Source organism: Neoarius graeffei, chromosome 26 (genome assembly GCF_027579695.1).
Source record: "Neoarius graeffei isolate fNeoGra1 chromosome 26, fNeoGra1.pri, whole genome shotgun sequence".
NCBI classification, from domain to species: domain Eukaryota; kingdom Metazoa; phylum Chordata; class Actinopteri; order Siluriformes; family Ariidae; genus Neoarius; species Neoarius graeffei.
Window position 1 is genome coordinate 205,883 of NC_083594.1, and position 18,089 is coordinate 223,971.

An 18,089-nucleotide genomic window follows, 5' to 3' on the forward strand; every position below is an offset into this window, starting at 1 on the left:
CATTTGATGTGAATTTATTGATTTGCTGTGGTGTAATTTTGAGTGTTGTGATGTTTGGTGTGTGTGTGTGTGTGTGTGTGTGTGTGTGTGTGTGTGTGTGTGTGTGTGTGTTGTGTGTGTATGGTTTTGTTGAGCAGAAGCTGGTGTTTGAGAACATGGATGTTTTGGTGCAGATCCGAGCAAATTTTGATAACCCTGACATCACAAGCAACCTTCAGAAGAGACTCACAGGTAAGAACACAGAGCACACACACACACACACACACACACACACACACACACACACACACACACACACACACACACACACACACACACACACAATCAGTGTTCCAGTGCTGATATACACTGCCTGTGGTGTGTTAGATGAGTGACATCATTCCAAGTTAAAGATCCCGATATTGGAATTCCAGCAGGTTACAGGAGGCTCTAACACACTGAACACGGTTATTTAACATCATTACATCTCTGAGCCGGAACAGCCACCTTTATTATATTATATATCAGTGGTTCTCAAACTGGGGACACTCGGCGAGTGGGGCGTGTGGTCACAGACCAATCAGTGGCAAATGCAAGGGTCTGGTTTACAGTTGCACCAACAAATAACGAATGTCTTCGTCTTTAGTCCAGCCAATGAAAATGGAGAGTTATTCTTTGAAATCTCAGCAAGGAACTTTTATAGACACACCTCAAGTACATAAGAGATCACAGGCATCCGAAACACACCACTGTGCAATCGAGTGAAGCTCATACCATTGCAGCTTTCATATCGCCTTCTATTAGCTTTTCAATTACCTTTTACCAGCAGCCTTTTTAAAGGCTATATATCCTTCATATATATTTAGCCTTCCAGCACTGCTACTGCAGTAATAATTTAAAAGTCTTTTTAAAGACTATTTCAGCCCCCTTTTCTCGCTTTAAAACTCCATTTAAATCCGATCTTACCATCTCTCTTTCCTACTTGTCAACTTACTTTCTCCTTTGTCTCTTTTGCTTACTTGTCAACATACTCTTTCTCCTTTCTTTTATCTTTCTCCTACTTTTTTCTCTCTTTCCCCCACCTTTTTTCTTCGATTAAAAATTGTAAGGTCCAACACCGTATCACAGTTAATTATATTTTAACTTAATTACATTAAGCATGGTTTGTAGATTGCTCATTTTAGTGGCGTTATGTCTGGTGCGTGGTGGTAAGGTGCTAGCATTCTTAGCTGAGCAAGTCCCTTTGCTACGTTCACACAGCATAACAATCTTTTATCAGGTTAATAAACAATATGGACAAATTTCTAATTCATGAAAAAAGAGCTGGTCCCACTGATGCACCAGTTCCCAAAAAAACAAAATTCCGCAAATATGATGAAAGTTATTTACAATACGGTTTTTCTGTTACTGGCACACTGGAACCACGTCCGCAATGTGTTGTTTGTGCGGAGGTGCTCGCCAATGACAGCATGAAACCATGCAAATTAAAGAGGCATTTGGACACCAAGCACCCTGACATGACAAACAAACTGGTGGATTATTTCAAAAGAAGGCGTGATGCCCTTCATCTACAAAAGTCCACCATAATCAAGCATACCACAGTGTCTAGTCAGTGTCTCGAAGCTTCACACATGGTCTCCCAAAGAATAGCTTAACTTGGGAAGCCACATGCTATAGCTGAGACACTGATTTTGCCTGCAGCACAGGATATTTACAGAATAATGCTGGGGGAAAGTGCCGCTGCTAAACTTAGTAACATTCCACTACAATAATACACAACAATGAAAAACAGCCCAATAATAATAATAATAATAATAATAATAATAATAATAATCCATCCATTATCTGTAGCCGCTTATCCTGTTCTACACTGTAAAAAATAATTTGTTGTTTTAACTTAAAAAAGTTAGTGCAAGGGTTGCCTTAAAATTTTGAGTTCACTGAAATTAATATAGTAAGTTCACAACTATTTAACTTACTATGTGAATTCCAGTGAACTCAAAATTTTAAGGCAGCCCTTGCACTAACTTTTTTAAGTTAAAACAACAAATATTTTTTTTACAGTGTACAGGGTCGCAGGCAAGCTGGAGCCTATCCCAGCTGACTACGGGCGAAAGGCAGGGTACACCTGGGACAAGTCGCCAGGTTATCGCAGGGCAATAATAATAATAATAATAATAATAATAACAACAGTCGGGGGGGCCCAGATCTCAAATGTTTGAGAACCCGTTATATATTATTATGATTTTGTGTGTACAGGCTGTGAGAACGTGCTGAAGCGTTTGACCATCATCGGAGTGATTCTGTCGTTTCGCACCATGGCTCAGGAAGCGCTGGAGGAGGTATAACATCTCATCTCATTATCTGTAGCCACTTTATCCTGCTCTACAGGGTCGCAGGTGAGCTGGAGCCTATCCCAGCTGACTACGGGTGAAAGGCGGGGTTCACCCTGGACAAGTCGCCAGGTCATCACAGGGCTGCACATAGACACAGACAACCATTCACACTCACATTCACACCTACGCTCAATTTAGAGTCACCAGTTAACCTAACCTGCATGTCTTTGGACTGTGGGGGAAACCGGAGCACCCGGAGGAAACCCACGCGGACACGGGGAGAACATGCAAACTCTGCACAGAAAGGCCCTCGCCGGCCACGGGGCTCGAACCCGGACCTTCTTGCTGTGAGGCGACAGCGCTAACCACTACACCACCGTGCCGCCCAGAGTCCAACATCACACTGAATAATATATCTATATTACAGTGGTGTCCATACAGACACGCTGTCCTTCAGCTTACAGGAGAGTCGACACACCCCACATTACAAAGTGAATTTAATCCAGTGTGCTAAAGAAATAATTATACAGTCAGGGTCAGGCTCAGAGCCGATGAGTTACATCCAAAATTTACACCAATATTTACAGCTCACTTTAAGTTCATTCATAATTTTATCCATAAAAATTCACTGCTCCAGATAAGGCATGTCCCTGATGAGGACGTGTCTCCTCTGATGTCCTCTGTGAGGAAAAACAACCTTTCAGTTAACTTTAAAGGGATGATATTATTAAATAATTAATAATGTCATAGTTTTGTCTTTAATATTGACCTTGAATGACATTGCACAGTGTGTGTGTGTATTTACAGCTAAAACAAAGTTCAGCATCAGTACTGTAGTTACAGCAAACAGTCAGACGGTGGCGCTGGACTGAACACTGCTCCTCACTCGAGCCGATATCACACAAGAAACATTCGCTTCAGTTCAAGATCAGAATCAAGCGTAACTGAGACACGCCTCTGTTGTAGATAAACTCCGCTCCTGCATGCATAACTATCACATGACTTCTAAATAGCATTAATTCTGTACTTACACACGAGGTCTGAATACTGATGAGTGTAAATTCAGGATTAAATCCTGACAGTGAGTGTTTAACCCAATGCTCTATACAGCCCACACAGCAAAGTCAGTCAAAGTGTGTGTGTGTGTGTGTGTGTGTGTGTGTGTGTGTGTGTTTATTGTTATGAACTTTCTGTGTGTAGGTGATGCACAAACACTGTCCATTCCTGATGGGACCCATCGAATGTGTAAAAGACCTGATCAACCCTGACACCGACATCAAGGTCTCTCGCACACACACACACACACACACACACACACACACACACACACACACACACACATGCACAGACACACAGAAACACACACACACACACACACACACACACACACACACACACACACACACACTGTCTCTGAAAGCTGAGTCACACTGAATCACTTCTACAAGTCACATAAATGATTCAAATAATCAAGTCAACTAGATGTGTAATGGTCAAACAAAGTACAAAAACTTTAGATGCTGTTCAGTTGTTATTTGTTTATCTCAAACACTGTGTCCGGCTGTTACTCATACCTGCGTTCAATGATGGCAGGAAGAGGGCAGGGATGGAGAAGAGTAGATAGCAGGCAGGTGGCACACAGTGGTCTAAAATCTAATTGTTTATAGAGATCCACAAAAGGGTTATTCCAAAGGTGTAAGTTCCAAAGGGTGAAATCAAAGTAATCTAAGATCTAATTGTTTAAGTATATCTTTGAAGCTTATTGTTCAAGTATATCTTGGAAATGGTAAAAAAAAAAAACTATTGGTCACCAGCATCTTCCATTGTCTAACTGAGACTAGACTGAGCACATGGAAGACACCATCCTTACCTGAACAGGTGACCTAAAGCTATGTCAAAATAAAAGTTCCAAGCTAATTGGCAGTAAATCTAAAGCAAAAATATAAGTCTCTAAACCAAAGCAAGTTTAAACTAAATTTGGCTCCTACAATGAATGGGATGTTCAGCAAGCACATATGTGTGTTATGGTCATATACACACACACACACCCACTGATCGCCCAGCTCCTTGTGGAGGATAGGTGGGTGTGCCCTTTAGTGCGCTTCAGCCACGCTGAGTTGTGTCTCTCTGCCCCTCAGCCATGTGGCTGCAGCTGGCCCAAAACAGTGATGCTGAAAAGGTGCTGTTTCTTCAGAGTGGAGGGGGTTCTGTTTGTTCAGCACCACTGAGGCAGCCGAGTGAGGAGAGCTCTGCTTGTGTGCAAGGACCAGCTGTCACCACAATATATAACTACACACACACACACACACACACACACACACACACACACACACACACACACAAAGTGTATAAGCGTGTAGTGCTGTGTGATCTGTAGGTGGTGTTGGGTGTGTATGAGCTGGCGTGTTCTGCTGGAGTGCAGTGTGATATCGACTCGGCCCTCGTTACTGCCATCGCTAACATGCGCTCAGGTGAGTCACACTGACACTCTCAGCTTACTGATTAGTTATGATTTACTGTCATTCACTGAATCACTAGTTTGATTAAAGATATAATTTAATTGTGTGTGTGTGTGTTTAGACAATGCCTCAGTGGAGGAGGAATATAAACTAGCGTGTCTGCTGCTGGTGTTCGCTGCTGTCTCACTGCCCATTCTCGCCATCGACCCCAACTCATTCTACAGCCGAGAACATGGAGGTGAACACACACACACACACACACACACACACACAGAGGCAGTGGTCAGGGGTGTGGGCAGAGAAGAGAGTAATTAAAACAGGAAGTAAACAGGAGGATTTGAATCATAACACATTTCTGTTTTTTTTTCTCTACAGGTCACCAAAACAACATCCACTGTCTCGCCTCCGCCATTAACCACCTCGCTATTGCCATGTTCACTGTTCAGAACAAGAACATCGAACAGCACCTCCGCGAGTTCCTTCAGGTACACACACACACACACACACACACACACACACACACACACACACACACACACACACACACACAATCATTAAGCTCAATCATAAAGTATAACAGAGTTTGACAATGATTTGTTTATTGTTTGTTTACAGATTGCATCATCAGCATTACTGCAGCTTGGAGAGAACGTAGAGAAAGTGGAGATCAAACACAGAGACTCAGTCTACCTTCTGCTGGACATGGTGATCACACATTTATTTTATTTACACACACAACTGAATTTGATCATGGCTAAACCCAGCTAACACACAAACACACCCTGAACATCACCTCATTAACTAGTATTTACATCAGAGTAAGTGTTGCTCATGAATAATTTGTGTGCGTGTGTGTGTGTTGTAGATAGTGGAACAGTCTCCGTTCCTCAGTCAGGATGTGTTGGAGAACTGTTTCCCCTACGTGCTGCTGCGTAATGCCTACAGAGAAGTGCACAAGACTTTCATACACACAATGGGATAAACACACACACGCACACGCATGCACACACACACACACACACACACACACACACACACACACACACACACACACACACACAAGCTTGTATTTTATGTTATCCAGTTATAGATTCATTATGATCACGCCAGGTCAAAGGTCAGGATAATAAATAATAATCAAACTGTCACCTTCCTGTTCCTGAGGAACGTGGAGAACACAGAATACACAGAGAGGTTTACACACACACACACACACACACACACACACACACACACACACACACACACACACACAAACTAACAGCACATATGGGGCAAAGAACAAAAAGTGAAAAAAAACCTACATTAGGGGGCGTCGTGGCTCAGGCGCCATATCATAAATCCGGGGACCCGGGTTCGATTCCGACCCGAGGTCATTTCCCGATCCCTCCCTGTCTCTCTCTCCCACTCATTTCCTGTCCTGTCTCTACACTGTCCTATCCAATAAAGGTGAAAAAAAGCCCAAAAAATATCTTTAAAAAAAACCCCTACATTAAAGCCGCTAGCGGCCTTGACGGGCCCTCGCACGTGCGGTTCCGCAACCCAGGAGATTCCGCCACCCAACAAAACAATCACATGTCATATATTCATCAAATGTTCAAAGGTGATGTGCATGTTGCAAATGCCATGACCTGCTTGATGGATGAGAGATAGACAGACAAAGACTGTAAATGTGTGTGTGTGTTTCTGTGGTGTGAAAATGTACATTTGTATATGTACAAAACTATACGTGTCTCCACCTTATCTCCATCTCACGCTGTAATCTTAAGTCATCTTAGCTTTCCTATATCTGCACAGTGTGTGTGTGTGTATGTGTATGCATGCAAAGTTTGCATATGTCTGCAACAAAATGCAGAATGATGGCAGTAATAACAATACATTATTCATTCACAAAGAAAATTGGTGTCCTTAAAGGTTGGATTTTTCCTAATTTTTCAATTAAGACATTATATTAAGATCAATTCCCAAAAGATGATTCTTTTAATTCCTCATTTTAGTCAACTTTAGCATGTGTATGTAAAGTTCTGGTTTCAACTGTAAATCCATCAATTATTTTTTTTTGCAATTTCCTACTTGGCCAGATGGTGGCGCTGTCCTAGGCATGTGGACTACACATGGGAACATCATCACAATCATGACATACAATATTTTGTAAAGTTTTCGATCAATCAGTTAAGGCAATGCCAATTTCTGGCATATTTTCTGCTTGGCCAGGTGGTGGCGCTATAACAGGCAGGTCCACTGAGTGTCTATATATCATCATAATCATAACATCTATTAAACTAAGAAGTTTCTGACCATACATTCAATGCACTGTGCCTTTCTGACACATTTCCTATATATGTGGCAAGATACTAAAATCATAAGGCCATTTCAAGATATTACAAGATATCAAAAATCCCTTTGCAATTTAACATCAGCAACATCTCGTCATCATGTATGCCAAATTTCACATGAATCTGATGAACTGTCCAGGAGGAGTATCTTAAAACTGATCATGTGTCAAAACACACATATTCAAAACGCTATTCTTTCCTTGGCCAGTTGGTGGCACTATACCAGAAAGGCATATTGGGCATCTACATGTTATCATAATCACGTTATCCACTAACCTGAGAAGTTTCAGACAAATCCTTAACTGTACTATGACTTTTTGACATATTTGCTGTTTATGTGGCAAGATATTAAAATTCATAATATTGCCATTTCAACATATTACAACATATCAAAAATCCCTTCACAATGTAACATCAGCAACATCTTGGCATCATGTATACCAAGGTTGACATGAATCTGATGAACCGTCTAGGAGGAGTATATTAAAATTGACGATGTGTCCAAACGCATATAAGCCCAATTACCTCACTTCCTGTTGGGCATGGCTAATGCAATGTATATATGAAAGTTGTTCGTCTTGGGGAGCTCTACATACATACCGAATTTGGTGTGTGTAGCTGAAACTATATGCCGATCAGGGGACTCCATGACATTAGGGGGCGCTATGGAGTTCCTGAGCCACACCCGGGACCAAATCTCTGTGGCTGAGTAGTGGTTACGATGACTGATGTGTGTACCAAATTTTGCTCGTTTTGAACCATGGGAACCAGCTCAAAAAAGGCCAAACGAGGCAGGAAAAAAGGGAATAATAATAATAATCCTTCCAAATACAATAGGGTTTGCACTGACCGGTGCGCAAGGCCGATGTGGCCCCGCGCACCTCGGTGCTCGGGCCCTAATGAGAGGGTGTGACCGAGGAAAGTGGCGCTACACTGAGAACTGGAGAAACCAGGAAGTAAACAGGAGTTCATGATGCATAGAAATGTTTCTGCTTCTGAATCTATGTTCTAATGGTAAATTGTTGCTCAGTAAAATTCCTGCTTTAAAAATTATTATTATTAATGATTATTAATCTCATTTTTTAATATACTGTATGATACGTTCTCTAAATAAAACTCTGGCTGTGTAGTTTGTCTTTATTACAGTATGTTAAACTGTAAATCATGGGCTTTATAATCATACGTGTTAAATAAATTTTGGTGTTACTGCTCCTCACTGCTGTCTATGTTCTTATCTTCGAGAGAGAAACATATTCCATTTTCAATTTCATGGTTTTAGTGATTTAGGGATGTGATTATGGGTGTAAAACTAAGAAGCAGGAATTAAACAAGAGATAAATATAATGACATCGTTACGTTCTGTTTCTGTGGTTGAGATGATGAGACTCCTTGTACTTGAAGCTCCTACACAGTTCCCCTGTGAAAGTGTGCAGTTCTTGAGTTTCTGAACTGTTTACACTGGTCAGTAGTGTTTATCCTTCATCACATGATTAAAATGTGATCACTGTGTTTAAGATAGAATATTTTCAAAGACAAAAACAGAAATATTGTGATCAGGGCCAAACAGAGACCTTCAGAGGGGCACAAACTACAGCGTAACCCGGAGAACACGGGCGATTGCTCTAAGACAATGAGGGAGGCTCAGCCTCCTCTAAAAATGACGAACATTGTGTAGGATGAATTGTGCTAGGCTTATGTTATAGCCGACCTTATAACGTTGCTATTTCAGATCCAGAATCATAGAAATATATGTGCTCAACCCAACTACAGTGCGAAATCATTCCGTTATAACTTTCCCCAGTTCACCTAATGTGTGCGTGAGTTTTTCCCCCTCGTGACAGCGCGATGCAGCCCAGCCTCAGTGCACTTCAATGGCATTTGGGAGCTCTGCGCTTTTCAATATCAAAATGCAAGACGGTTATTGGACAAATACTGCGAAAACGCCCGCCCACGGACTCCCAGCCTCACAGTGGGAGGGACATGGCAGTTTCCGCGAGGAGACTGGTGATTGGTGAAAGCGGCCGGATATATTCTTTGATTGACAGCTCGTTTCAACTATAGACAGGCAGCGGTGAATTTCAGTTCAGTCCCATGCGGATTCGCAAGTGCTGTGGTGTATTGTAAGAGATCAGCTTACATTTCGATTTCATTCATTACATACGGTTTCTACCAGCTTTTTTTTAGTTTGTATATATTTTCATTGTAAATAAAGTGTAAATATAGTGTTGTCAAGTTTGCTATCTTATTTCCAGAAATTTCATTTATTTGAGTGACTGAACTTGAACTTGAGGGGGCTAGTCAGCTAGCAAGAAAGCTGCGCACGGATGCCAAGCATTGCTGATTTAATTTTGGCGAAGCCATTTGCCAGTCTTCCTTTCGAGGAAAAAATTAAAATTAAAGAGCAGGGTAGACCAACGCCTCAAATTGGCTTGGTGAAAAAGGTAGGGAATAATACTCGTTCCTTTCAGCTCTCCTGGTACGAGAAAGTGAATTGGCTAACAGCAAGTGACCCACATCAACAACAGTAAATAGGCTACTTTAGTAATATGTCATGGATGGACCAAAAATATAGAATCTATTTAAAATGTTTATGCTGAGTATATTATATTGGAATATATATTTTTCTGGATATGAATTAAACACAGCTACAATTTGGAAAACATTTTTAAACAAAAACACAGCCGAGAACATTTCATACTACAGACCTGGATTAAAAGTGAAGGGTTATCAAATTTGTCAATAAAACATTTCTCAGTCAGAATAAGTAAAATATAGGGAAAGTGTCATTGAATGAAATGTGTGGCACCCAGCTCTATGTTTGGCTCCCCAAGGTCAGTGCTTGTGCCTATTCCAGAACACTCTGCTGTTACTGCTGAGGTTCCTGACAAAGAGCTGCTTTCAATAATAATCAATTTTTAAACAACATGCCACAATTTTAAAATATAAAATGTTAAAATATACCCTCCCCCCCCAACACCACCATCATGTATATTGGACAGTAGGCTAATGGGCCAAAAGAACCTGTTATTTCACAGTTTGTGACCCTGCCTGTCCCCTCCTAGAACTGCCACCTTATTGTGGTGGAGGGGTTTGTGTGCTTGAATGATCCTAGGAGCTATGTTGTCGGGGGCATTATGCCCCTGGTAGGGTTTCCCAAGGCAGACAGGTCCTAGGTGACAGGCCAGACCAAGAGCAGTTCACCAAAAACCCCCTATGGAGAAAAAATCCAGGACCGTGACGTCACCCGGTAGGACGCAGCCGGGGCCCCACCCTGGAGCCAGGCCCGGGGTTGGGGCTCGTATGCGAGCGCTTGGTGGCCGGGCCTTTGCCCATGGGGCCCGGCCGGGCTCAGCCCGAAGAGGTGACGTGGGCCCGACCTCCTGTGGGTTCACCACCCACAGAGGTAGCAGTAGGGGTTTGGTGCAATGTGGATTGGGTGGCAGTCGAAGGCAGGGGCCTCGACGACCTGATCCCCGGACACAGCGGCTGGCTGTTGGGACATGGCTATAAAATCAATTGGCAAAAATCTGAAGTAATGCCAGTGTCCAGTAGTTGCTCAAAGGCAGATATTGGGGCGTTTGCATTCACTTGGATACCATCAGGAATGAAATATCTGGGCATAAGGTTGACCATGGATTTCCAAACATTGGTACAAATTAATGCGAATCCAATTCTTCAGAATATTAAGACCAGCTTTGATAGGTGGAAAGTATTACATTTATCTTTGTGGGGTAAAATAAATACAGTTAAAATGATGGTCTCTTCAAAGGTCAACTATGTTTCCATGATGATTCCTCTGACTATTCCTGATTCGTTGATAAGGCAATATAATGATATGGTTAAAGAGTATTTGTGGGAGGGAAAGAAACCTAGGATTAGTTTAAATAAATTATTTACTACTAGGAGAAAGGGTGGACTGGCTTTGCCAAATGTGGAGCTGTATAGTATCTCCTTTGAAGTGTTCAGACTGTGTGAGCACTGGACACAGAATGACTTAAAATTGGGATGGTTAGAAATTGAGAGGTCTCTGACCTTTCCATTTAGATACATAGATGCTTTGTCTCAAAAACTACTAGATGCCCAAGAAGTCAATCCCATATTTCAACATTCCAGGTATGTCTGGACAAAAGTCCATAAATTGCTTGGAGTGAGTCCTTACAAATAGGCTTACTCATCTATATGGGACAATCCTGCAATTAAAATAGGGAAGAGACCAGTGTTCTGGAAGACATGGCACGATAAGGGTATTACCACTATTGCTGATCTTTTTGAGGAGGGAGTGTTTGTTTCATTTCAAGGGCTCAAAGAAAAATATATTGTAAATGACAAGTGGGATTTTGGGAAATATCTTCAGTTACAAAGTTCTGTATTGTCTATGGGTTATAATACAAGACAGGTTGAGAATGTCCTGCAAAGTTTCCTTAAGTTTCCAAGGTTTGGGCAGTCATCTTCTGTTTTTTATAACATGGCTGCTAATGCTCTGTATGGTAAAAATGAAAATCTGAGGTTAATATGGCAAAAAGATTTAGGTCTTGAATTGGAACAAGGTGTTTGGGATGATATTGTGCATAACATGGGTTGGTCAGTGAGAGATGTTAAGACAAGATTTGTACATTACAAAATAATTCATAAATACTACTGGACGCCTGTTAGGCTTAAGTGACTTGGTCTAATCAATAGCGATGAATGTTGGAAATGTAAGAATTCTAGGGGTACTTTTCTACACCGCATGTGGGACTGTCCACTTGTCTCTCCCTTATGGACTCAAGTGATTGGGACTATGGAAGAGTGGTTGGAGCAGCCCTTGCCGGGTTCACCTCGGCTCTGCTTGCTCCGCGATCGAACGGTGCTAACGGCTGATCTTACAAAGGCACAGTTTGGATTAATTCTTGCAGGCTTCCTTACTACAGCCAAAGTTATTTTAAAGAAATGGAAAAGTACAAGTGCACCTTGCTATAAGGACTGGATCGAGCTCATGACAAGTACAGCCTCTTACGAACTAATGTTTGCCAAAGTGAAAGACAATATTTTGAATGAGATGAGACAATGATCTGAGATAACTTCAGACTGTGGAAGTATGACTATATTGTCTACGTTTAATCTGAATGTTAGTATTAGATCAAGGGTATGACCACCATTATGGGTCGGTCCTATGACATTCTGCTTAATCCCGACTGAATCTAAGATGGACACAAACGCTGTTTTTAAAGGGTCTTCTGGGTTATCGAAGTGAATATTAAAATCTCCGACAACTAAAGCTTTGTCTAAGGAAATAACCAGATCTGAGATAAAATCTGCAAATTCAGAAAGAAACTCAGAATATGGCCCCGGGGGCCTGTAAATAATAAGCAATGGAATTAACTGGGTAGACTTATTTTTTGAGGCTACATACATTATATGAGTATGAAGAACTTCAAATGTATTAAATTTATAACCAGGTTTGTGTGTTACACCTAGATAATCGTTATAAATAACCGCAACGCCTCCTCCTCTGCCAGTTAGACGAGGCTGGTGTATATAACTGTATCCAGGAGGACTCGCTTCATTTAATGCTATATATTCATTTGGCTTAATCCATGTTTCTGTTAAACACAGTACATTAAACTCCTGATCAGTAATGAGTTCATTAACCATTAGCGCTTTAGATGTAAGAGATCTAATATTTAATAGCCCCACCTTTAGATCAAAGGTGCTGGCAGCAGCTGTACAGTCAGTCTGATCTAATTTTATATTGATTAGGTTACTGGAACAAACTCTCTGAAAATTTCTACCTTTTTGTTGAGCTCGGGGAACAGACACAGTCTCGATGTAGTGGGCCCTGAGTGACGACTCTGTGCAGCTAGCAGACAGTCGGTTTAGCCTGTTCGTCTGCTCCCTGGCCTTGGCTCTGGATTGTCAGAAATTAACTAGGCCTGTTCTGAGACTATGACCTATGCTGCAGGAAATGAGAGCAGCACCTTCCCGAGTGGGATGGATACCGTCCCGCCCTAACAGGCCAGCAGTGCCCTCAAAATTAGCCCAATTATCTATAAAGCCCACACTGTTTTCAGAGCACCACCTGGACAGCCAGCAGTTCAGCGACCATAACCTGCTGTAAGCTACATCGCCACGCCGCATTGGGATGGGGCCAGAGCATACTACAGCATCGGACATCGCCTTCGCTAATTTAAACACCTCTACAAAGTTACTCTTAGTAACCTCAGACTGACGAAGGCGTATATCATTAGCTCCTGCATGGATAACTATCTTTGAGAACCTGTGCTTGCCTAGGACCCTAAGATTACCTGCTATGTCCGGCGCCCTGGCTCCCGGTATACACCTGACTAAAGCTGCTGGTGCCCCTAAAGGCTGAGCTAATTTCACGTGCCGTATGATAGAGTCCCCTATAACCAGAGCTCTTTCAGGTTTCTCAGTGGGTGCATCACTAAGGAGAGCAAACCTGTTCGACACGTGACGCGGAGAGGAGTGGTGCTCCCGTGGGCGAGCCTCAGCGGTAGCTTTGGCTCTACGCTTATGCCGCCGAGCCGTCACCCATTCGCCCCGCTGTAAGGGCTCTAATGCCGGAGTTGGGGGATTGCTAACTCCACCTAGGGCGTCCAGACTTTCCCTAACAGAAACTACACTGTTCTCACGCTCACTAACCTGCTCTAAAGCCTGGACACGCGCTTCTAGCACTGAAATCTTCTCCGTCAGAGAGCTAACTAATCTGCACTTATCACAAGTAAAGCTAATAGAGCTATCGCTAGTGACGGAGGAAGAATGACTAAACATCCTGCACTCAGCACACTGAACAGGCTGAAGGGGTGCCATGATGAAAAGATTCACGTACCTTAAATGAAGATCTGTTGATATTAAAGCAGATATTAAATTAGCTCATGTTTTAAGTCGTTCAAATTCTGTAAAGCTGCTTTGCGACAATGTTTATTGTTAAAAGCGCTGTACAAATAAACTTGATTTGATTTGATTTGATTTGAAAGTGAAAGACTCTGTGTCAAAGTTTTCTGCTATGTGGGATAGTTTCCTTACATATATTAAAGGGGAGGATCAGTGAGAAATGAGGTACAATACTAACTGACCTAAGGTACTGTGCATTGTGATGTGTGCTGGGGGAGGGGAAGAAGGGGGGATCTGCTGTGCGGCTATGTTGTGTTTGGGTGTTGTAATTGTCCTTATGTATATGTTTGAAAAAAAATAAAAAAAAATGTGAATTACAAAAAAAAAACCAACAGATGGTGTGACAGCATCAAGATCCACAATAAGATTTGTACACCGGACGTAGAGATGTTGACCGTGAGCCTGCGTCCCTTTCATCTTCCGAGGGAATTCCCGACGGTAGTTGTCATCTGTGTTTACATTGCGCCGAGCACTAATGCTAAGGTAGCAGCAGAGCTAGTAGCTGACAGCACTAACACCATGCTAGCCACCTATTCGGAGGCCCCAGTATTTGTACTGGGTGATTTTAACAACTGCAGACTCAGTGACGTCTTGCCATCATTCTACCAGTACGTGGATGTTCCAACAAGGAAGGAAAACACCTTGGACCTGTGTTATGGCAACATCGCCGGCACTTTTACATCACAAGCCTTCCCACCACTCGGGTTTTCAGACCACAACGTCATCTTCCTCCTCCCGCAGTACAGACCGGATCTGAAACGGATCAAGCCCATAACGTACAGTGTCACCCTCTGGTCGGAGGACGCCATACAACAACTTCAGGGCTCCCTGGCCTGTACAGACTGGGATATTTTCCAAGGTACTCTGGATGAGAGGGTGTCTACTGTTACAGATTACATTAACTTCTGCATTCACATGACTATCCCTACAAGAACTGTCAAGAAATACCCAAACTCCAAACCCTGGATTAGTCCCCACATTAAACACTCACTCAGAGAAAAAAGAATAGCATTTAGGAATAAGGACTGGGCCACTCTCAAATTACTCAATAGACAGATAAAGAATGACATTATCAGAGCCAAAATGGAATATAAAAATAAACTGGAACATGAATTCAGCAACATGAACGCAAAACAGGCATTTCAAAAGATCAAAAAACTTACAGATCAAGGCAATAGCCATTATCACCTACCGAGCCCAGATTCCCTTCATCTTGTTAATTCCCTGAACAGTTTCTTCCACCGGTTTTACATTTATGATCACACCTCCATCTGTGAGGAACTACTCAGCTCTCTCCCCCCTCATGAACCCCATTATCCGTTATTCACAGAAGAGGATGTGCAGCGAGAGCTGGCCAGGTGCAAACTGGGTAAGGCACCAGGGCCGGATGGCATCTAGGCAAAGGTGTTAAAAAGCTGTGCAATGGAACCTGCCCCCATCTTTCACTCCATCTTCTGGGAATCCTACAGGACAGCAATAATACCCACTCTTCGGAAAACTTCAACCATTATACCTGTTCCCAAGAAACCACGTCCCTCAGAACCCAACCACTTCCGCCCAGTTGCATTGACATCAGTAGTTATGAAATGCATGGAAAAAATCATATTGCACCTCATCTTACCAACCGTTAGCATACAACTGGATCCATATCAATTTGCATACAGGCCAAAAAGGGGGACAGAGGATGCAGTGGCATGCCTTCTCCACTCTCTCCTTCATCACCTTCAGACTACTCATAATTTTGCCTCAGTTCTGTTTGTTGACTTCAGTTCCGCATTCAGTACAATTCAACGCCATCAACTAATCAAGAAATTACAGCATCTGAACATCATCCCTCCCCTTATTCATTGGATTTACAACTTTCTCAGCAACAGGCCACAGACAGTGAAAATTGGGACAACATCATCTACCATTATTACCAACACGGGTGCTCCACAAGGTTGCGTTCTCAGTCCATTTCTGTTCACACTTTACACAAATGACTGCCAAAGCTCAATACCCAACACCACTTACTATAAATATGCAGATGACACAGCCATTGTCAGATTATTGTCAGAAAATAACTCCATCACAGCTTACCACCAGTCCATCACAGACTTTGCACAGTGGTGCTCTGACAGTTACTTCCAACTCAACGTCGACAAAACAAAAGAACTGGTCATCTATGCATCAACACCACCCTCTGGATTTACTCATATTTCCATTCATGGTCAACTAGTCGAACAGGTCAGTACTTTCAAATACCTCGGTCTCACAATTGACAATAAATTAAACTTCAATGAACATGTTACCATCACACAGAAACGTGCACACCAGAGACTGTATATCATACGCAAACTAAAATCACTGTCTGTTGCCCCCCATCTTCTTCTGCTACTATACAAGAGCATCATCCAACCCCTTCTACTCTATTGCTCCCCCTGTTTCTTTAATATATTAACTGTCACCAGCAAGAATAAGCTTATTAAAATCTCCAATTTAGCATCCAAGATAATACATCTCCCCACCCCCAGCCTCACTGAAGCAAATGACACAGCCATCACACGTCTAGCCCGCACAATAGCAAGCAGCCCTGACCACCCTCTGAACCGGTTCTTCATCCTTCTTCCATCTGGCCGCAGATATAGAGCCCTGGACTGGAAAAAAGCACATTTCAAGAAAAGTTTTGTTTCCTCAGCGATCACTGCATTAAACAAAGTTTTGTGACAAATATACACCCCTCATGCGGAAAAGGAAGGGAGTTGAACTGTGGAGGGAGGGTGGGGGTGCTGAGTGTGGGGCTATATGCTCAGGGGGCTGGAAGGGAAAATACTTGTTATAAAAAATGCTTGAATATGGTGACATTAGGGAATGTGGAGGTGGAGTATGAGTGAAGATATGTGTTGTATGTGGGGCAATGAATGAATGTATGTATGGTGGCATAGCTGGGTAAATGAGAAGGGTTGGTGAAAGTATGGGGTGTATGTAGGAGCTAGGAGTATATGTGCATATGTATGTGGAAGTATGTGGAGGTGTATATGTAAATGGTGTTTATGTATGTATGTACTTGTTTATGAGATGTGAGTCACAAAGATCTGATTAATGCTGAACCTGATAACATTGACTTGTCTGATGTGAAAACAAATATCCCTTTGGGACAATAAAGACTATTCTATATATATATATACAGAGTCTACCTGTAATGTGCAATTTTTTTTCCGAGCCTCTCAATAAGGCAATATTTCTAGACTTTTTCTCAGTAGATAATGTAAATAGCCCTCTGTATTTAGTCTTTCGTTTGTCTAATTTTTATTTCAGTTTTATTTGTTATCTGTATGACATTTTCTTGCTACTGTAACACGTGAATTTCCCTGATGTGGGATCAATAAAGTGAATCTAATCTAATCTAATCTAATCTAATCTAATCTAATCTAATCTAATCTAATCTAATCTAATCTAATCTCCTGGGCCTCTGGCCACTGGGCAATAAGTGTTATTAATGTAATATAATTGCTGACAAATGGCACATATATACTTCATAACCTGTCCATGACTACAAGCCCAAATATCACATGAGAACAAGCGGACAGGTGAAAGATGACCGGACTCCTCTGAAACACAAATTAAATTCATTTTCTCTCAATGCTGTGATGTGGAGTCGCCGTCTCCGGATGAAATGCACAGATCACTCACTTGTTGTGCCGCTTCAGATATTATAATGGTTCAGATTTTAATTTGAACTGGCAGTTTTGGAGAACAAGAAATAATTTACCTTCCTGTTAGCCAGCATCACTGACTGCTGCTTCTGCAAATTCACAGGCACATGCAAGAGGGTGGTTATGGGCTTAATTTCTGTTGGCTAGTGGGCCCTGTTGGCTAATGAGGGAGGGGGACACGTAAACAGGTAACAGACCCACAGCTACCAGGAACTTCACCCTTCAGATTATGGATGGCAACCAGGCTTTTTAACTTATCATTTACATATTATTAATTGTTAAAATTCTGATAAGGGCCATGCCTCCAACCCCCCCCCCCCCCCAGTTTCCCAGGTCAGAGTAAACTCAGGAGACAATGGTTAACAAATGATTTTTTACAGTGTGGTTTAA

General features: G+C 42.1%; 1 protein-coding gene across 2 annotated transcripts in view; it reads left to right on the forward strand.

Annotated features, from left to right (window-relative positions):
- The window catches only part of nckap1l (NCK associated protein 1 like), a 35,969-nt gene extending 29,296 nt beyond the window's left edge, over positions 1–6,673 (forward strand). For both annotated transcript variants that reach the window (XM_060910369.1, XM_060910370.1), the window contains 8 exons: positions 138–231; positions 2,239–2,321; positions 3,516–3,596; positions 4,693–4,786; positions 4,896–5,012; positions 5,150–5,259; positions 5,390–5,479; positions 5,640–6,673. In XM_060910369.1, coding sequence (XP_060766352.1) covers positions 138–231; positions 2,239–2,321; positions 3,516–3,596; positions 4,693–4,786; positions 4,896–5,012; positions 5,150–5,259; positions 5,390–5,479; positions 5,640–5,756 — 786 coding nt within the window. In that variant the 3' untranslated portion in view covers positions 5,757–6,673. The remainder of the gene's footprint in view (positions 1–137; positions 232–2,238; positions 2,322–3,515; positions 3,597–4,692; positions 4,787–4,895; positions 5,013–5,149; positions 5,260–5,389; positions 5,480–5,639) is intronic.
- Positions 6,674–18,089: the final 11,416 nt, after the last annotated feature.